At 61.1% G+C, this 19,661-nt stretch overlaps 3 protein-coding genes across 6 annotated transcripts; 1 reads left to right on the top strand and 2 right to left on the bottom strand.

Moving 5' to 3' along the window:
* Positions 1-49: 49 nt before the first annotated feature.
* HGS (hepatocyte growth factor-regulated tyrosine kinase substrate) lies at positions 50-9,547 on the bottom strand. The gene is given in 21 exon segments (XM_082293897.1): positions 50-643; positions 734-829; positions 993-1,109; positions 1,367-1,500; positions 1,578-1,755; positions 1,834-1,974; positions 2,114-2,286; positions 2,468-2,712; positions 2,714-2,961; positions 3,045-3,083; positions 3,419-3,514; positions 3,718-3,816; positions 3,904-3,982; positions 4,216-4,340; positions 4,551-4,619; positions 5,069-5,121; positions 6,004-6,127; positions 7,980-8,072; positions 8,481-8,556; positions 8,945-9,029; positions 9,414-9,547. Coding segments are annotated over 21 exon segments (2,412 nt in total). The 5' UTR covers positions 9,451-9,547; the 3' UTR covers positions 50-538.
* On the top strand, positions 9,482-10,835 carry ARL16 (ARF like GTPase 16). Of its 2 annotated transcripts, none has more exons than XM_082293899.1 (5): positions 9,482-9,657; positions 9,768-9,822; positions 9,912-10,025; positions 10,261-10,346; positions 10,500-10,835. In XM_082293899.1, the coding sequence occupies exons 1-5, from the start codon at positions 9,572-9,574 to the stop codon at positions 10,669-10,671; spliced, it is 513 nt and encodes a 170-aa protein (XP_082150025.1). In that variant the 5' UTR covers positions 9,482-9,571; the 3' UTR covers positions 10,672-10,835. The 2 variants fall into 2 exon arrangements, with proteins under 2 accessions (XP_082150025.1, XP_082150024.1); XM_082293898.1 differs by having other exon boundaries at positions 10,231-10,346.
* A 1,583-nt stretch (positions 10,836-12,418) lies between these two features.
* TMC6 (transmembrane channel like 6) lies at positions 12,419-19,484 on the bottom strand. 3 transcript variants are annotated; one of them, XM_082294055.1, is made up of 20 exons: positions 18,674-19,484; positions 18,426-18,544; positions 17,963-18,094; positions 17,691-17,849; positions 17,470-17,575; positions 17,275-17,371; positions 16,931-17,185; positions 16,571-16,761; positions 16,352-16,490; positions 16,045-16,200; positions 15,707-15,882; positions 15,476-15,557; positions 15,062-15,159; positions 14,814-14,909; positions 14,592-14,667; positions 14,206-14,339; positions 13,686-13,862; positions 13,419-13,497; positions 13,196-13,274; positions 12,419-12,991 (listed from the first exon to the last, which is right to left on the bottom strand). In XM_082294055.1, exons 1-19 carry the CDS (start codon positions 18,727-18,729, stop codon positions 13,203-13,205), a joined length of 2,400 nt encoding a protein of 799 aa, XP_082150181.1. In that variant the 5' UTR covers positions 18,730-19,484; the 3' UTR covers positions 12,419-12,991; positions 13,196-13,202. The 3 variants fall into 3 exon arrangements, with proteins under 3 accessions (XP_082150181.1, XP_082150180.1, XP_082150182.1); XM_082294054.1 differs by having other exon boundaries at positions 12,419-12,974; XM_082294056.1 differs by having other exon boundaries at positions 12,419-12,886.
* Positions 19,485-19,661: the final 177 nt, after the last annotated feature.

Below are 19,661 nucleotides of genomic sequence, written 5' to 3'. Positions count from 1 at the left end.
GCCGGCCGCTGGCGGGATGCCCGCCCCCGCCCAGCACACGAGGCCGCACTTCGTTCCAACGCTTTATTGTCACCGGTAGCGCTCGGTCTCCCCTGCGAGGGGCGGGGACAGGGACAGGCCCGGCCCAACGAAGGGCCCCGGGCCCGTGAGGGCGCTGCGGGGAGCGGGGCTCAGCAGGGATGGGGCAGAGCTGGCGCCGGGGACCGGGCAGGGCTGGAGCGCTGCACCCTTGGGGCCTGCGCCACAAGCCCCGGGGCAACGACAGGGACAGGCCGAGCTCTCACCTGGCCCCAGGGGCCACCAGCTGCGGGTGAGTGGGTGAGCCGGGGGGCTGCTACCCCAGGCTGCAGGGCAGGGGGGGCTGCACCCCTGCCCCTTGGTCCCCAAAGCCGGTAGTAGGAGCCTATGGCCCCACTGCCCCTGGGACATGGGGCCGGGGGACAAGACGAGTAGTCGAAGTACAGAGTGATTTCGGATGAAGAGTAGTGTTACACTGGACCCACGGGACCCCCGAGACCCCTGTGCCCTGTGGCCACAATCAGTCAAACGAGATGAGCTGGGCCTCTCCGCTGCCTGGGGGCTGTTGCCCGGGGGCAGATGCTGGTGGGGGCTGCTGCTGGGGGGGCCCCCCAGCTGGGGCCACCTGGAACAGAGGAAACAGCTTTGTTAGTGTGTGGCTTCGTTAGCACAGATGCCCCACTGGGTCCTGACACCCTGGGCTGGTAGCACTCACCTGTTGGTAGAGAGGCTGCTGCCCAGGCAGGTAGGACTGCTGGGCTGGCAGGCTGCTCAGAGCTGTATCCTGGCCTGGCAGGGCAGACATGAGACCCTATGGGAACAAGGGGGTGGGTGTCAGAGGGGCTGGGGTACATGCAGTACCCACAGGGCAGTGGTGACAGCCCCCAGCCTCCACCAGACCTCCCTGAGGACGGCTCCATGGGCTGGAGCCCACTCACGGCTTGTCCCCCCATGCCCAAGCAGGGAGCGCTCACCTGCATGCTGTAGGGCTGGTAGCCCATGGAGACAGACTGGCTGCCCATGTAGCCCATGGTGCCCGACTGGGGTGCCTGGGAGATGGCTGGGATGCTCTGCGACTGTGAGGCTGCAGTCTGTGGGGAGAGACTGGTGAGAGGTGGCACAGGCAGCAATGGCTCACATCTCCAAACAAGGCCCTTGTTTGGATCCCTTTGGATCTGACTCCAGCCCACTTCCACAGCAAGAGCAGCAGATCTGGAGATCTGGAACCAACCAGCCCCTCCTCCCTCCTGCTCAGAGATCCCATTGCCGAGTTGGGGTACATTGCGCAGCCCCACAGAACACCCCAGGCCTTGTCCCAGTTGGCTGCAGGCTGCGCTGCCTCACTTGCCTGGTAGCCCTGTGTGGGTGTGGGCTGGTAGGATGAATATGCAGGAGTGGTGGTGGGCACCGCCGGCCCCTGCTGAGGCCCCTGCCCACCGCTGGCGCCCGGCTGGTACATGTAGGCATTCACCATGCTGGGATCTGGGTGGAGAGAGCAGAGGTTGGAGCAACCGCCTTGGGCTCACCCCTACCCCCACAGGCTGAGCTGCCCAACATACCAGTCCCGGTGACGGGCATGGCCGTGTAGGGCCCAGTTCCCCCTTGTGCAGCCTGGTTCATGTACACGCTGTGCATGGGAGAGCCCTCCACGGAGCCAGCTGGGCTGAAGGTGCCAGGGAAGCTGGTGGGCCCAGAGGGCTGGTAGATCACCCCACTGGCTGCGGGCATGGCCTGGAGCTGGTGGGAGGAGGAAAGCCAGCTTAAGGCCACAGTTCCTGGAACCTGACAGGGGGGTGCCTACCCCAGCAGCTGTACCTGGGCATAAGGCAGTGAGAAAGCTGGCATCTGGGCTCTCATCTGGATGGTCTGCTTCTGCTGCTCCAGGCGCAGCTGCCTCTCCTTCTCCTGCTCCTGCAGTCGCTGGATGGCCAACTGACGCTGCATCTCCAGGTACTCCTGTGGGAACAGGGCTGTGGTGGCTGGGAGCCATACCACCACACAACCCCTCCTTCCAGGGAAGCCATCCCTGCCAGCCCTGAGCTGGGCCACACTGCAGGCAGGCCTGGAATACCCTGGACATGCTTCCCCGCCTCACCTGCTTCTTCTGCCTCATGATCTCCAGCTTCTGTGCCAGCTGGATCTGGCGCTGCCGCTCCGCCTCCTCCGCTGCACGGCGCAGCTTCTCCTGGTGCTCCTCCCGCAGCGCGTTCAGAGCCCCACGCGCATCCCGGATCTGGGCCAGTTTGTCCTGCAGGCCTTCATAGTACACTGGGGAGGGAAGGGACAGCCTCAGGAACATGGGGACAGAGCACTCAGACTGTCTCTGCACTCCACACTAGCTTCTCTCCAGTGAGACTGTGTCATGGGAATGCTGAACCCTGACACGGTGGAAGCCCTGGCTGCTGCCCACCCACGCCCAGGGCCAGCAGCTCCCCCAGCTCCCACGCACGCCTGCGCTCGTCCAGCTGGTTGAGCAGCTCCAGCAGCTGCGGGTGCATGTTGTTGATGGACTGGAAGAGGGACAACACAGCAGAGTCGTTGGTGATGCTGCGGCCTCGCATGTGGTTGCTCTTCATGCGGTTGACAAACGTGGTGACTGCGTTCTGCAGTGCCTTCAGGAACTGCTCGTGGTTCTCCTCGGACTCACCGTTCTGGTACTGCTGCTGGAAGGAAGGATGGGGCAGCCTGTCAGCTGGGACCTCCCAGTGCCAAGAGACAGCAGCCAGCTTGCAGAGCCAAAGAGTAGGGTGCTTCTTGCCCCTCGGTAAGTGCCAGACCCAGGCCCGGGTGCCCTCTTACCTCAACCACCCCAAGAGGGGCAGGGTGGGCTTCCCCAGGCTGCACAGCTGGCTCCGTCAGGGACAGGGGTGCTGACGGCGTGGGGCTCTTGCGAACCTCCTCCTGTTTCTTCTCCCAGTAGTTACGGTTCAGGTACCGAGCCAGCTGCCAGGAAGAGAAGGAAGATGAGCATCACTGCCTTGCAGCAGCAAGCCTGTGCTGCAGACTAGCAGAGCCAGGATTCTTACCTCTGGGTCAATGTCCTCGGCCAAGGGAGCAGAGGAATTCTGGAAAGAGACAAACGGAGAAATGCAGTTCAGCAAAATCAGAGATCCCCAGGTCCCACACAGATGTTCAGCTCAGACCTGGCCATGTATGACCACCAGTGCTGAGCAACAGTGAGAGCCTCAAAGGGGACACAAGCTGGGAGGCAGTGGAGGCAAGTAAGTGCCAGCTGAGAACACATCTTCTTGCTCAAAACACAGTGAATGAGCAAGGGGTTGAATGGAGCAAATATTTTCCCTCAGAACGGGGATTAAATTGGACACAAGCAGGGCAGACTCGGGCTCAGGAAGTGGCCTGTGTCCAGCCACTTCATGTACAGGAGCCGCCACGGACATACCACAGGCGGGGAGTAGAGCGTGCTGGCTGGGGGAGCCGATGATGTGACAGGAGTGGGCTCAGCCTTAGGGTACATGGAGTAGGTTGTTTTCTGCCTCTGCAAAAGAGAAAATTGCCAACTCAGAGTCCAGGCTTCTCCAAACCAACCACAACACAGCCTGTGCCTGGCTCTGCTTTCACCCTCTCATTCCACAGGCTTTGAGCCTCGCTCACACCAGGACATGTCCAGAGATCTGTTATGGCCCAGCATAGCTGGGCCGAAGAGCAACAACCCCTCTCAGATCCCAGCAGGGAACAAACCATTCTCTCCTTCTCCTCAGCCTCTGACTGAGACAAGGCAATAGCCAGCTGGAGTTCCTCTTCCTCTTGCAGAGCTGTCTCATCGCGCTTTGGAGGCAGCTGGAAGTGGAAAGACGAGGAGGTGGTCGGTAATGGAATAAACAAACAGGTCGGGATCACCAGATCACCTATGGGGCAGCCACTCACCTGGGACTGCTGAGAGAGGGGGCTGGTCAGGTACTCAGGGGGCAGTTCAGAGGTGGCAGCAGCTTTGCCCTCAGTTTTCCTGTAGTGACAGGTAACAGTATGGACTGAATGCTCCTTCTTCTGCACCAGAGCCCAGTTCTGCACAATGTTCCAGTGGCAAACCCCACTCCCAGGAAGGAAGAGGGCCCAGCCCAGCCTGCACAGCCTGGGAAGCCCTCGTTGTGCTCTGCAGGGAGGTAGCTCCACACCATGCTTCCTCCCTCACGGTCCCACCTGCCACAGGCAAAGAAACCCACCACGAAGGGTACTGACTTGTTGAGATGCTCATAGCAGGGCTCACAGACTCTCACTTCCTTCTCAATCCCGAACTTGGGGATGGTGGAGTATTTGGAGGAGCACTTCCCACAGAAGATCTGCCCGCAGGCCCGGCAGTGGTGCTGTGAAGGACGAGAGACATGAGTGTGGTGGCAAGACATTCCTTCTCCTTTAGCCAACATCACTCAGACACTCCTGGCATTTCCCTGCCAGCAGCCAGGAAACATGGTCTGTCCCCAACACACTTCCACACAGCAAGTCCTGCAGGGAGTTCTGCAAGTCCTAAGGGCTGTGTAGAGCAGGGAACCCAGAGGAGCAGGAGCAGCACCCACCTTCCGCGTCACAACGCCAAACTGCACTCGGCACCTGTGACATTCCTCTGCATCCACCCAGTCTGGAGCCTGTCAGGGTCAAGGGAAATTGCATAAGGAGGGAGGAGTGTGTCTGCACTGAGCCTTTCAGGAGCTCTGATGGCTAACAAGGCTCTCATGCCTCACGAGGGAGACTGGAGGCATTTGCAGCTCCACAGGAAATATGAATCCCCAGAAGTTATCTCATGTTCCTTAGAGATTGTGATGCTTTCCCAGTCAATACAAGGTTTGCTAGGAAAGCATCTGCACAGCAATCACTTCAGCAGTGCCCTGCTGCCACGTCCAGCCTGCCAAGCTGCTGTAGGGCCAGTGAGCAGGAGGAATGGTGGGTCTGACTCCCTGTCCTGGTCAGTTCTCCCAGCAAGGCCTCCAATCCGCACAAAACAGAGGAATGCAAGACCTGCAGGTTTGGCAGGAAGGGGATGGGGAAACAGGTCTGTCCCACAGTGCCAGCTGCTCCCCCCCACCACAGAGCTCACCCTCTCGGCAGCGAACATGGCGTCGCTCTCCTTGAACTCCGGGAAGACGTGACCTGCGGGAGAGGAAACGGAGTCCCGTTGTGAGAGGAGTCCTCTGGCACAGGGTGGCCACGGTGCCTGCAAGCTCATGCTACAGGTGCGAGCTCAGCACCACCTCTTGTCTTGACCAGTACCTCCCTCTGACACACCAGCAGGCACCCCTCAGCCATGGTGTGTCAGAGGGAGGTACTGGTCAAGGGCCAGTTGTTTCCCTTACACACCCACAAGGGACATCACAGGCCTCTGGATAAGGCTTATTATTTCTCAGTACATTGAACTGAGGGGGATAAAAAGCCCACTGGATGGGCAGGCAAGGCTGTGAGTCTCAGTCCTTGAAGGGCCAGAGTTTGGCAGCAGCAGCTCAGGATGGGGGACTGACCCTCAAAGCTTCTGCCACTGCCTGCAGAGTTTCTGGTGCGCAGCAGGAAGCAGAGGCAGCAGTGTGTCCCTGCCCTTGCTGTCCTGGGACAGAAGGGAAAATGTCACACCAACACTGTCAGAAAGTGGGAGCATGGACCCATCCTGGGAGCAGGAACAAAAGCCTGTGAGGAAGGAACTGCCCCACAGCAAATCCCTTCCCAGAGGACACGATGACTTGCTGCCAGTCTCCCCAAGAACAGTTGCAGCTCCTGCTTTTCAGGTCTTCCTGCCAGCCCTGAGGCGCTGGGTATGCTGGAGGCCCACAGCAAGGCAGCCCCGGTCCTGGGACCACGGGACTGTCCCATCTCTGCAGCGGGATTTAGTCACCCTGAGGGGTTCATTGGGTATTGGGAACCAAGGAAGAGCTCAGTGCTGCAAGTCCGGATTTTGCTCACATCAGGCAGGGAACTGCCAAGGCTCCTGCAGAGCAGAGCTGCTTCATCAGGTGTCCCCTCACCTGTGACAACAGTCCTCACCTTCAACCTTCATTATCTGATAGGTGTCCTGCACCACCTTGTACTTGGGCTCATTGCGGAAGGCATGAGCCCAGGCCTGGATGAGGTATAGGATCTTACTGCGGACACTTGTCTCCACTTGCCTCTGCACAGGAAGGAGAAGAAAAAAACATCTGAGAAAATGCCCCTGAAACCCAAAGGATGGTGTGAACCCCCTGAAGAGAAGCCAGAAATACCACTCAGGAAAGACAGACTTTAGAGTACTCAGGAGAGGTAAGAGCTGTCAGAAATCTGCAGTAAGGACAATGCACAGCACAGAGGACAGACCCCTTCAGCAGCCCCCTCCAGCACAAACAACAAAACGTCCTTCAAAGCAGCACAGACCAACTGAACAGAGCTGTGGCCTTGATGCTTAGAGCAAATGCCCAGTGGCTCTGGGGCCTGCCCAGCAGCTCTGTCCAGCCCCACACAAGAGCCGCCCACCCCACACTCAGAACACCGTGGGACCCCCAGCTGCCCAGTACAGCACAGCCCGCCTTGCCTGCCCACTGACAGTGGTGGGGAGTGCCTGGAGGGTGCCAGCACCTCCAGTTCAGGAGTACTCAAAGCCATCTCAGGATGTGACACAGCGAGGACAGCTGGGACAGCTGCCCTTTGGAGGCAGGGGCAACTGCATCACACTTCAAGGAACTGGAGAAAAGTTGGCAAGCCTGTTCTGACCTCAGCCAGCCTCAGAGCCTCTATGTCATCAGCTGACCAAGTGATCACATCCACATGACTGGCTGTTCCAGAAATCCCCAGGAAGCATAGGAGCTTGGCTCTTTTAGCCAAGACCTTGGCCCACACAGCATCACTTACTGACAATTCCTGGAACTCCAACTTCTAGAAAAACTGGCAAAATCCTGCATTCCATATATGTCACAGCCCTGAACCTCATCAGAACGTGGACTGTTTTATCAGCATCAGGTGTTCACAAGCAGCAAAGTTCCAAGTGTGGGAGGAGAATGGGGCAGTTGTGAAACTCCTGAGGCAGGCAAGGACTGAGAAAACCACAAAATCCCTGGATCTGATCCGATGTCCTCAGCCCTCGGAGCAGCTATGCTACCACACCTGGGTGTCATGCTATGGCAGTGTTCCTGCCTCAGGAGAAGATCCTGCATGGAGACTGAGTCAGCCCTAGCAGGAAGGTGGCAGGAGAGACACCCTGCTCAGTGTGCAAGGTGACAGGACTCACACAGCTCATCCTCCAAGGATCTAGGTCACCTGTTTGTTTATTTCTGGTGGAAGACAGCAGCTGTAAGGAAGGAACAGTATGATGCTAACAAGCTCTTGCCTGGGCATTGCTGTTCTGAGTTGGGAGCTGGGGACAGTTTTCATTTCCACTTCACTCATAGAATTCCCCAGTCCAAGGACACATGAAGCTCCAGCAGGTATCAGACTGGTGATAGCTTGTAACAACAACCTGTCAGTGCCAGCAGCCATGGGCACATCCTGCAGAGCTCCTGAACAACTTGACATGCCAATGAAATGGCCGTGACACAGAGGAAGCTCCAGTTGGTTTCTCCTTTGTTGCTTTACCTGCCTATGTGTCTCACATTGTTCCACAAGATGGAATTCACCTCGCCACTGCCCAGGTCCTTGGTACAGGTGCCAGGCTATCACCCGGTTTCCTTTGCTGTCCCAACCCAAGTGTTGTATCCAGGAGCCTTTACCATGGAATGGCCCAGGCCTCTGCAGCACTTTCCTGCCATTTCACAGTACAGACAAACCTCTGGTTCCACCACATTTCCTCTTCTCAGAAGCCCTCCTTCACTGTCTACATCCACCCCTTCACACCACATGACAGTGTGCTGTTTTCTAAAGCGCATTTCCAGTTTCCCTTCTGCTCCTTACCCAAAGGGAATACAAGAGAGGACACACATATTTCTTCCTGCTGCTGATGCTTTTCCACAGGGGAAAAAAAAAAAAAAAAAAGGTAGTAAAATAAACCTATTTACCTTGAGTATTTCCTTCAGCTCCTCCATGGTCTGTTTATTGGCCACCTCGTCATGGACTGTTTGGCCACAGTTTTTAACCACCGACTCCATGACCTGCAAGGGCCAAGGCAACATCAGCCCACAGCTTCCTGCCTCCCCTGCAACTTGTGGAGGTCCCAGTACACATTACAGGCTGAACATGGGGCACTACTTAAGCAATGAAGTGTGTTGGGGCCATGTCAATCCACTCCCTGCACTGTGAGCCAGCTGTCCTTCACCTCCATGTGGGGCTGGGGGACTCTGCTCTGTGGAAACCAACCCCAGGGACAGCGGCCCCAGTCTCAGCTTTGCCTGTTCCAAAGCCAAGATGGAACTAAAGCATGAAGGCCCTGGGCTGATCATCCCAAAACCTCTGTGCCAGACTCAGGAAGAGGCTGGCTCCATGCTGTGCTGCAGTAACCTGTGCAGTCTGAAGGCAGGTAGTAAGAAGCCCCTGCAGTGCTCCCAGCCAGGTGCCGTTACCTCCAGCGCGTACAGGGCCACGTGGGGATTCTTGTCATTCACTTTTTTCTTGATGGCATTGACGGCATATTTCGCTCTGGGGAGGGGAAGAGGAGATATGTTCTCAGGGGATCAAGGATCTGAGGGGAGATCCCACTTGCTGCTGACAACCCACCAATCCCCCCCCTGACATGAGGGCTCAGTTAGCTCAGAGGTACATGATTCACTGAGTAAAACTGGGAAGGAATCAGCACATTCAAGCTTGAGTTTCAGGCCAGTGGTAATCGGCAGCTCCCAGGGTCCGGGAAGCACACCAGCACATCAGGATGTGCTCTACAGCCCCTCTGATGCTCTTACGGAAGCGTATAATGAGACATGTGCTACCACGGGCTGCCAGGTCCGAGACCCTCGAAGGGTCTCCTTCCTTGTGCAGGCAGGCAGGAGAGCTGTGCCCACAGCACGTCCGAAAGCCCAGGAGCACTCACTGGGTGTCTCCCTGACGGATCATGTCGCAGATCTGCAGGATGGATTCCCAGTCTGTCTCCAGCAGGAGCTGGCTCGTGGCCTTATCTGCAATGAACAAACCCATTAGGCCGCCGTGAGCCGCGCTGCTCCCCCCGCTGCTCCCCGCCGCTCCGCTCCGCCACCGACGCGTCCCTGGGAGCGCTCGGGGCGTGGCGCTGCCCCGAGGCTCGGGGATAAACCCCCGATTTCACCCAGAAAGCACCAACCCTCCCGCTTCAGACACCCCGGGGCGCTCGGTAACCTCGGCCCCGCCGCTGCCGCTCCTCCCGGGCGGCACTGGGCTGCGGCACCGTGACCCAACCCGGCCCAGCCAGTGCCGTGCTCTGGGCCCGCCTGCTCCCGGGGCCGAGCGCTGCGGACCCCGACCCGGCCGAGCGGTGCGCCCCGACCCGGTTCCCGTCCCGCCCGCCGAGGGAGCCGCGTCGGTACCGAGGAGCCGCTCGAAGGTGCCGCCGCCGCGCCCCATGGTGTCCGCCCGCCACCGGCCCGGCCCGCTCGCTCCGGCCCGGTCCGGCCCCCGCCCCGCCGCGGCCCTTCCGCTTCCGGCTTCCGCCGGGGCGGTGCCGTTTCCGCGGGGCGGCTCCGCGATGGCCGCGGGGCGCTCCCCGCCCACGTTCCTGCTGCTGGGGGCGGCGGGCGGCGGGAAGAGCCTCCTGGTGCGGCGGCTGCGCCATATCCGTAGGGCACGGGGGCACCGGGGAGGCGGGGAGGGACGGACCAGCGAGGGGCGGGCCGGGTCCCCGTCCCGTTCCCGGAGCCGCCGTGTCCTTAACGCGAGGCACAGTTGAGCGCCGAGGAGCCCGCGGAGCTGGGCGAGCCCCCGGCCACGCTGCCCACGGTAGGTGGGGCCCGGCGGGGCCGAGGGGCACCGGGACGGCCGAGGGGCTCCGGGGCACGGCCGCACCCAGCCGGGCGCCTGTCCCGCAGGTGGGCACCAACCTGACGGACCTGCGGCTGCCGCGGAAGGTGACGGTGCGGGAGCTGGGCGGCTGCATGGGCCCCATCTGGCCCAGCTACTACAGCGAGTGCAGCGCTCTCCTGGTGAGCAGCACTGGGAACCCGTCCCGGGGCCACCGTCCCGGGGGGTGAACGCGGACGCGGGGAGAGGGCCTTCCGGGGCTGGGTCGGTCGGTCCCCTCGGTTTCGCCTCGTGGTGGGATTTCCCTCCTCCGCGTGTGCTCTGGCCCAGCCCGGCCCGGGGTTGCTCTCGGCACACCCGCACCCCGCTTTCCCTTCTTCCCTCCAGTTCGTGGTGGATGCCTCCAACCCCACCCAGGTCTCCTCGTCCTGCATCCAGCTGCTCTCTGTCCTTTCTGCAGCGCCACTCGCCTCTGTGCCCGTCCTGGTCCTCTTCAACAAGATGTGAGGAGGAGGGTTACCCGGAGGGTGGGGGTGCCAGGGAGCAGCAGCTGTGCTTTGCTGCACTTCCCAGGCTGGAGACCCCTGAGCCAGGGCTGGGCCGGGCAGGGGAGCCATCGTGGTTGGCTGATGCAGCCCCCCCTCTCCCCATTGCAGTGATCTGCCCTGCTACATGTCACTGGTGGAGATGAAGTCACTGTTCCGCATGGAGGACATCGTGTCCTGTGCTACACAGCCCATCACAATGCTGGAGACCAGTGCCCGCGATGGCACCGGCCTGGCCGATGTCCTGCAGTGGCTTCGGACCGCTCTCAAAGACCCCTCCTGACCCCAACCCTGCCAGGTGGCAGCCCAGGACTGCTGTTACGGAAGGAGGTGGCGAAGGAGCAGCTGCCCTGCCTGGGGCTGGGAGCAGAGCCCAGCACAGTGCCTTGGGCTGTTGATGGACTGGATCCCTGTGGGACTTCACAGTAAAACTCCCACCAAACTGTCTAGACTGGTGGCTGCCCTGTGCTCAGGGGGAAAGCCTGGGCTTTTGGGGAAGGGACAAGCAGAGGCCAGATTGTGCTGGCACTTCTGGGCACAGGAGGGGCTCCTGCAGTGGGGCTGGAGGCTGCAGCAGCACCTGAGCTGAGCTAAGCACGGCAGGGGTGGGTAAGACTCCCTGGGTTTAAGACTGAGTGCATGTGGGCCTCATGCCAGCCCAGGCACAGTGGGGTGACCTGGGGGAAGGTGTGGGGGTGAGCTAGGGGAAGGTGCAGAAGGACCAGGTGTGGGGTGACCTGGGTGGGTGTCAGGAGCTAGGCCAAGGCCAGTGACTGGGGTGCTTCAGTCAGGGATGTCTCACAAGCTGTAGCAAGTGCCAGCCCACAGCTGCTCTCCAGCGCTCACCTGGGCTCAGGCAATCTCAGAATGGGTGAAATTGGAAGAAGGGACCACAGTGGTTCATCTGGTCCAGTCTCTCTAGTCAAGCAGGGTCATCCCAGAGGACATGACACAGGATTGCATCCAGACAGTTCTGGACTATCTCCAGTGAGGAAGATACCACACCCTCTGTGGGCAATTTGTTCCAGTCTGCAGTCACCCACACAGGGAAGTTCTTTCTAATAGAACATTATAGAATGTGCTGAGTTGGAGGGGACCCATCAGGATCATATTCAGGTGGAACTTCTGTGCATCAGTTTGCCTGTTGCTCTTTGCCCATTGCTGGGCACCATGGAGCAGTGCCTGGTCCATCCTCTGACACCTCCCTGCTGACAGACCATGAGGCCGCCTGGCAGTTGTCTCTCCTCAAGTCTGAACAGGCCCAGCTCCCTGAGCCTGTCCTCATTAGAGAGATGCTTCAGTCCCTTCATCATCTCTGTAGCCTCTGCTGGACCTGCTCCAGGAGTTCCATGTCCCTCTAGTCCTGAGGGACACAGCACTCCAGCTGTAGCCTCACCAGGGCTGAGCAGAGGGGCAGGATCACCTCCCTTGACTTCCTAGCAATGCTTTTCCTAATGCACCCCAGGAAGAGATGGGGCTGTATAGAGAACCTGCCCTGTGCCCACACCACTAAGCAGTGTCTGTCCCTGCTGGTAACTTGCCCTGTGCCCATGCTGATGGCCTGGCGCAGCCCAGCTGGGCAGGCAGCTGCCTCACCCGGCAGCCCTGGTGCCAAGTCATAGGGTAGGGGTGGCTGCCCGTGCCTGGCACACGCCACAGCACACCCTACCCTGGGCCTGTCAGTGCTGTGGCACCAGGGCAGCTGCCATAGCAGGGCCTGGAGCTGCCAACAGCATGACATGGAGAGGAGTGGCTCTTGGTGCTGGGGGCTGCAGATACTGCACCGTGATGGTGAGTGGCAAGTGGGGTGGCAGTGGCCTTTGCTCCAGCAGTGTGGGCTGAACTGAGCTCTGCCCCAGGCATCCCCGCGGTGCCAAGAAGCCCGAGCACACCCTGACACTGCTGCTGAGTCACCACCACAAGCAGCACTGACACACCAACCCCACCTGCCCGCTTCCAGCCCAACAGGTCCAGACATCAGCCAGAGCACTCCTGCACAGCAGCACTTTAATGGGCCAGGTCACCTTGAGCCCACACGGTCCCTGCTCAGCCCAGCACTCAGCATCACAGTGGTTCTTCCAAGTCTGTCCCGCCAGCCAGTGCAGTGGGTGCAGGGCTGCTGGGGGTGGCCCCGTGACCTTGTTTGTGGGACCGGAATCAGCCAGCTGCTCTCGCACTGGGCTGGAGCTGGGTCCCCAAAGGATTCTGAAAACAGTGCAGGGCACACTGGCAGGAGGGAGAGCTGAAGAGCTTTTCTCTGCAAGTAGTGACCAGCCATGGAGCAGGGCTGTGCTGGTGAGGCAGTCCTGCACGGAGCTGTGCCCTGGGGTGTGACAGCAGCCCTGGTCCTGTACCTACTGCACCCCAGCAGCTCCAGGCAGCAGGAGCACCTGCATCCTTGTGATGCAGCATTCCCAGTGACATGCCCCAATGGGTCCTTGGCCATGGCAAGAAGGGAGGATCTTCCTCAGCACTCCATGGTCCCCCAGCTTCCAGCACTGTGTTGTGGTGGACAGATTCAGTCCCAGCTGCAAGCAGAGTCCATTCCATCCCATTCCATCCCATTCCTTCCTGTGGGGCTTGACACTAAGAGGACAGAGTCTCTAAGATCCCATGTGGGAGAGGAGACTCTTAAGTGTCATCTCCCTCCTTGTCCCAGACCTGCCTCCATCCCCTTCCCTGTCCCTGGGTCACAGCAACACCAAGGATCGTGCATCCCTTGGGACAGGCAGAGGAACATCTGTGCACCCGGCTGAGCTCTGGGTGCCCTGGCAGCCCCGCCCCACTGCCCTTCATGCTGGCCTCACCTGGGACTCAGGAGCGTCTGTCTCTCTGCTTGTAAACGCAGTGAAGCTTCTCAATGAGAAATATCTTATCTTCCCCTTCCTGCAACGTCACAGACAGTGCAGTGAGCAGCAGTGGGGTGGCTCAGTGGCGGTGCTGATGGGGCCAGAGCCCGAACCAGCAGTTCTGGGGCTGGACCAGGCTATGAAGCAGCAGCTGAGATGGGCAGGGGCAGTGCTCACGCACATTGGCAATCTGCTCCTGGAGCAGGCGGATGATCCTCTGGCGGCCTCTTACCACCTGGATGTTGAAGTAGATCACAGCTCTGCAATGACAGCAGGATGGGATGGTGGCAGCCAGGCAGGAAGCTGAGGGACACTGTGCTCCTGGCACTGGGATGGGCCACAGGGCTGCAGAGTGACACCTTGGCTCCCAGCCCCACTCAGGGCTGTGGCAGCAGGACCCTCAAAGCGAGGGCCCAGGGTTCAGCCTTGGGCTCAGGTCCATACTCACATCAGGGCCATGGATATGAAGAACAGGAGCCAGGTGTTCTCCAACAGGTGCTGGTAGACCCAGGCAAACCAGGTGATGTTGGGGTTGGACTTCTCCAGCACTAGCACCCACCTCTTCCCTGACTTGTAGATGGTTTCCAGCCCCCGGAAGGGACCGCAGGTTTCTGATGGCTGCACCCTGAGCAAGCAGACCAACAGGGCGTTCAGAGCAATGAGCAGCCCAGCAACTGCTGCCCCCAGCCCAGGGCACGGCCTGTCTCAGCCCTCCAGGGACCCAGCCTCACTGTCCCCAGCATCCCCAGGGCTGGACAAAGGGGTCCTCATCCCTGCGTCCTGCACCAGGAACAGCTGGAAGAAGCGAGCACAGGCCAGTAGACGGGAAGCACCTCCCTTGCCTGGGGCAGCACCTCATAGTCTGCAGCTGGGGGATGCCAGGGACAGGGGCCATGGTCTCCCCAACCCCTCCTTCTTCAGGCAGCCAGGGGTCCTGTGCCTTGAGCCATGGCCTCGTGGGTACTCACGACCAGATGGTGTAGGAGAGGAATGCAGCTGCACCCAGGAAGGAGGGGAAGCACAGCAGAGTGATGAACATGGTGCTCATGCGTGATGCTTGCCAGGGCTTGCTGGGGGACTGGCAGTTCCACATCAGGCTGGTCTGTGGACAGGGAGCAGTCCTGCGGGCTGCCAACTCTTGGAGGGCAGTCCACACCCTGCTGTCCCCTCCCTCCCACCCACTGGGAGCCAAGCGAGCTCGGGGACATCCTATCCCCAGAAACCCCCACTCAGTCCCACCAGCACGAGGCCGCTTCATGTGGCACCACTGCTGCAGCAGAGGCTGATGGTGACAGGGCACAGCGTCACTGCAGTTTCACCCCATGGGGAGTTGCAGGGCTGGGGGGAATCACACCTTTTTGATATAGAACAACAGCAGCAGCTTCAGCATCTGCACAGCTGGCAGGAGCGGAGCGAAGAGAATACCCAGCCTGGGAGCAGGGGAAAGATGAGCTTGCCTGGGTCTGAGCCCCAGGAGAGACAGAGGTGGGCACAGCTACAGCACCCACAGGGCTCCTGGGAACTACAGGTCATTTGCCAGCAGAGGAAGGAGCCACAGAAGGCAGAAACATCTCACCAGGTCAGGGTCTGCCCATAGATCAGCTCCAGCACGTTTCGGGCGATATCAAACTCTGGCCTCTGCTTTGTCTTCAGCTTCTTCTCCAGGATTAGCCTGGGTAGAAGTGGAACTCTGCTCCCACACTGCCTGGGGGGACCTCACACCCCACCTTCCCCTCTGATGGCAGCAGAGCCTGGGTGCACCGGAGAGCTGGGACCATGCAGGGATGCCACACAGGTGGGGGGCCATGTCTTGGGGCACGTTACCTCCAGATCAGCTCCCCGAAGAGCATGTCCAGCAAGGTGAATATGAAATCCATCACCATGAAGCGATACAGGTCCTGCCCCACACACGTCTCCCAGCACTGGGGAGACAATCAAGTGTGGCACAGAATCACAGAATAGCTTGGGTTGGGAGGAACCCTAAAGCTCATCTCTTTCCCCATCCTGCTCTGGCCAGAGACACCCTTCCACTAGACCAGGATGCTCTGAGTCCTGTCCAACCTGGCCTTTAACAGTTCCAGGGATACCCAGAGCTTCTCTGGGAGCCTGTGCCAGAGCCCTCACCACCCTCACAGGGAAGAATTTCTCCCTGATATCTAGTAAAGAAGAAGCCACCAGCTCCCTGCACAACCCCAAGCTCAGCCCAGCCCTCCATGGCTCTGGGGCAGTGGTGCTGACCTCCTCTGCTGAGCAGGTAACACTCCGGCTGAGCCACTGGGAGCACAGCAGGATGAGAACCATCGTCTTCAGGATGAGGTTCCTGGGGAGCAGGAACAGTGCCAGAAGCTCCTGAGCCCAGGGGGTGGAGGGGCCAAGCCCCAAAGATGGGGTGCCTGGCCCCAAAGCCTCCCTGCCTGCCATAGGCGCAGGTGCAGCACACTCCATCCACCAGGGCCCCAGCCAGCCCACCTGATGATTGCCACGTAGACCTGTGTCACCGGGGAGTCCTGCTTCTCCCACATCGCCAGCAAGTTGAACAGGCGGGGCATCAACGCGTTGAGGAGGGACACCACAAGGGGCAGGACCAGGAGAATGGCTTCTTGCTGCCATCTGCCACTGCCCTGTGCTTGTTGCTCCTGCTGAACCTGGTGAGCAGGTACTGGGGTGAGTGCACAGCTGTTGGCAGCCAGGTGTGGTGTCCTTGGGGAGAGCAGCAAATGCCCAGGCCAGGAGCAGAGCTGCAGTGGGGCTGTCCCTGCCTCTCCCCCCAGTATCCCAGCCCTGTCCCTCCGACCCCAGGCACTCACCATGTGCATGTGCTCCGAGAAGTAGTGCACAGCCAGCACGCAGCCGGACACAGAGCCCAGTGCCAGGACCCAGGCCAGCAATATCACGATGCAGTGCCCCAGGCACTGGCAGTGGCTCCGGGAGTGGGAGCGGGAGCGGTGCTCCACCAGCAGCTCCTGAAGAGAGCAGTGGCAGAGCTGCCAAATCCGCTTCGGGTCCAGAGCAAGGTTTCATCCCACTGCACCGTGGCAGGACCCCGAGGGGTGATGGACAAAGCACTGGTGCAAGGTTGGGGTCTGGGATGTTTTGCATCGCCCAGCTCCTCACCTTCAGCTGGGTGCAGATGTTCTCACACTGCAGCTTCACCGAGCGCCTCTGGACCACCTTGAAGTCCCAGGCGCAGAAGACTTTGATGGCCAAGTCCCCCATAGAGCTTCTCACGCTCTCCCGAAAAGAGCGGGACACACTGCAGTGAGGTGAAGGGCATCAGGGATTGGGGCTGGGTGAAGGGGAAGGCTGGCAGTGCCACAGGTGCTGCTGACCCACCTGTACACCAGCAGGATGCACGTGACAAGGAAGGAGACCCCAATGCTGAACAGGTAGGCCAGTGGCAAGTTGTACGGGAACAGGGGGGCTGCGAGGGGGCACACGCTGCCCTTAGAACTGGAGGTGCAGGGGTCGTTTAGGGTGACGTTCCTGTAGTAGCCGTAGTACAGCAGCGAGTGCGTGAAGTAGCCCTGCAGGAAAGCACACCATGGGGCCTGCAGCTTCCTGCTTAGCCTGGCACCTCTGTGCCAGCCTCAGGGACACAAAGCCTTGGGCTGGGGTATTATTGCAGTGGGAAAGTGGGGCTGCCCCCCAGGCTTGGAGCAGCCCCTGATCTGGGGTTGCCTGGGCCATGCTTACTCCTCCTGTGAGGAGCTCGAGGCCGGTGAAGGGCTGGGGGCTGACTGATGCAGGGGGGTACACAGCCTGCAGGACCACCACGAAGGCCAGGAGGATGAGGAATGAAAAGAAGTTGAACATAAGGAGCATCTTGAGGAAGAGGAAGTAAGAGAGGACACTGGAGCCAAAGCGGCCCCCAATCTGCTTCAGGGCATAGTGCCAGGGTTGTGCAGTGCGGAGCAGGGAGAGGATCCTGTACCAGAGACCTCGGCAGCCCTGGGAAAAGGAAAATGGGGAGAGCAGTGGGGCTGGAGCCTGCACTGGAGCCCTCACAGCCTCTGTGCAGACCTGTGCCCCTGACTTACAAAGATGACGTAGACCTTGGACCAACCACAGGGTGAGAAGGGGGCCCTGTGATGGGTGCGCTGCCTCAGCGGGTCCCTCTGCCTGCTCAGTTGCCGCCTGCCCAGAAGAGAGGGGTGTCAGAGGGTACCACAGGTCCTGGCACAGCTCCGGCTGTGGGAGTCCTGCCCCGCTGGTGCTGATGGATGGGGTCCTACCGGAGGATGCGTTTCTCCGCCAGGCTGAGGGGCATGGTGAGCAGCATGTGGCTGCACTGGCTGGGTGAGACGCTCAGCAGCTCCTTTACCAGCAGGCGCCGCTTGTCTGCGGCACAAGGAGCTCAGTGGGACACGGCTGGCCAGGTCACAGCATGCCTGTCCCTAACCCAGCGTAGGGACAGTGGCCAGCACTGCCTTCTCACACACTGGGGGACCCTCACCTTCCAGCGTGGCCCTGGTGGGGTCAGTCTCCAGGTCATACTGGCGCAGGCTGGGCCGCGCTGCGCGGCAGAGCTGCTGCAGGGGTGGGCGGCTGCTCCGGCGCCGCAGCCGGGCCGTGCGGTTGCAGTACTGGGAGATGATGGCCCCAAGGTTGCGTCCTGTGGATCAGAGCAGAGCAGAGCTTGGGCGGCCGTGGGGGACCAGGCAGGTGCAAGAGCTCTCCAAGGGGCTCTGGGACCTGGGGAAGGGTGGGAAAGTGGGTGGCACCTACCGATGGTGCGGCTAGGCATGCTGGCCAAGATCTGCAGGGAGGCAGAGGAGTAGCTGGGGTGCTCCTCACCTTGCCCAGGCTCTGGCCAGGCTCCAGCACAGGCATCTGGAGTAGCCAAACAGGCTGGAGACTCTGGGAGGGGGAAGGCAGAGAATGCAGAGAGCCCATGGCTCATCCCTGTTTCCCTGCTGCTCTGCTCCAGCACAGAGGCTAGGTGTGTGCCCTGGTGTGTGCTTTTCCCAGAGTACCCCCTTCTCCAGGGATGCTTTCTGTGTCCCCAAGATCTGGTCTGCCCTGGACTGCCCTGCTCTGCACTGGTCAAGGCATCAGCAGGCTCCTATGAATGCTTTGGCCACAGCACTGACATGTGACACCGCTGGCCCAAGCAGAGTCAGGGCCGGGAGATGGCCCTGGGCAGACACATTGTCCCCAACCTATCCTGGCTGAGGCTGCAGAGCTTTACCTCTGTCCCTCTCCTGCAACTCCAGCTCCAGACCTGCCTCGATCAAGCTGCTCTGCTCCAGGATGAGCTGGTGGAATGAGGTGTGCAGGGCTCTCTCGTTGTCCGGACTGGGCTCCTGGCTGCAGGGACACAGGGACATGGTGGCACGGACACCTGGTGCCTGCAGGGCGTGGGGTCGTAGCCTCGTGCCCCTGGGATGCAGGACCCAGGGCACGGCAGGGCAGCGGGCGGGGTCAGGTCACACTCACCCATCGCTCTCGGTGCCCTCGGGGACGTGGAGAGTGATGGAGGGCGGCTGGGACATCCTGCGGGCCCGAGCGGGTCCCTCCTACACGGGCCCTGCCACGGTGAGCGGACGGGCGCCACTGGTGCCGGCCCCCGCCAGCCCCGGTTTCCGCGGCTCCCCCGGTTTCCGCGGCTCCCGAGCGCTGCCGGCCTGCGGGACTGGGATGGAGCCGGAGCCGCTGCGTGCGAGGTCGGGGGCAGGGGTGAGCGCGACGTCTGCGGGGCTAAACTGGGACTAATCCTGGGTCCAGCCCAACTCGGAAGGAAGGAAGAGAGGGCGGATAGGGCGGTACCGCCGCCGAGCGGGTTCCGCCCGCCGTCCCGGGACCCTCCGGGGCAGGCACGGAGCTTCCGAGCACCAGTCCCGGAGCTCGGCTTGGGAAGGGCCCGGACTGGCCCTAAGAGGACACATCGGGGCAAACACCCCCGTACCCCGCACCGTGTTCCCCTGCCCAGTGCTGTCTCCTTCCTCCCCTGCTCTCCCTCCTCCCCCGCCCTCGGGCTCCGCAGCCTCCCCCGGGGCGGGCTAAGGCTGCTTGGGGCAGGTGGCCGCCCCGGGGCTCCCCCTCAGGCCCCGCTCGCCCGATACCAGGAGCCGACAGAACGCTCCCCGGGGCTCCCGCCGCCTGCTGTCCGGGCCGTGGCTCGCGTGGGTGCGGACCCGCGGGGACGGCGGGGGCTACCGAGCCCTGTCCGTCCCGTCCCTCTTGCCGCCTCCCGGTACCGGGTGGGGGCGGCGGGAGCCCCCCAAAAGCCCCCGCTTCCCTTCGGCCGCGCTCACCGGGACCCGTCGGCGGCTGAGGCGTGGGGCTGGCACTCCCCGTTCCCCGTTACACAGGGGCGGAAGGAGGGACGGAGCGGGGCACCGGGATAAGGCGCGGGACCAGCGCGGTGCTCTATGCCCGGGCGGGGGAGCCCTGTCCCGCCGGACCAGGCCAGCCCCGCCCCGCC

The sequence above is a fragment of the Coloeus monedula genome (genome assembly GCF_965178545.1).
Source record: "Coloeus monedula genome assembly, chromosome: 19".
Lineage (NCBI taxonomy): Eukaryota > Metazoa > Chordata > Aves > Passeriformes > Corvidae > Coloeus > Coloeus monedula.
Note: the sequence above shows the minus strand (reverse complement) of the source record. Positions and strands in the feature narration are given on the sequence as shown.

Bases quoted from the DNA above. Each gene is read 5' to 3' on its own strand.
- ARL16 (XM_082293898.1), top strand. From the start codon at position 9,572: ATGGCCGCGGGGCGCTCCCCGCCCACGTTCCTGCTGCTGGGGGCGGCG. The intron at 9,658-9,767 runs TATCCGTAGGGC...ACGCGAGGCACA, and splicing joins CTGGTGCGGCGGCTGCGCCA to GTTGAGCGCCGAGGAGCCCG. The intron at 9,823-9,911 runs GTAGGTGGGGCC...CCTGTCCCGCAG, and splicing joins CCCCGGCCACGCTGCCCACG to GTGGGCACCAACCTGACGGA.
- TMC6 (XM_082294055.1), bottom strand. From the start codon at position 18,729: ATGTCCCAGCCGCCCTCCATCACTCTCCACGTCCCCGAGGGCACCGAG. The intron at 17,576-17,690 runs GTGAGGGTCCCC...CTTGTGCCGCAG, and splicing joins CACCAGGGCCACGCTGGAAG to ACAAGCGGCGCCTGCTGGTA. The intron at 17,186-17,274 runs GTAAGTCAGGGG...TCCTTTTCCCAG, and splicing joins CCAAGGTCTACGTCATCTTT to GGCTGCCGAGGTCTCTGGTA.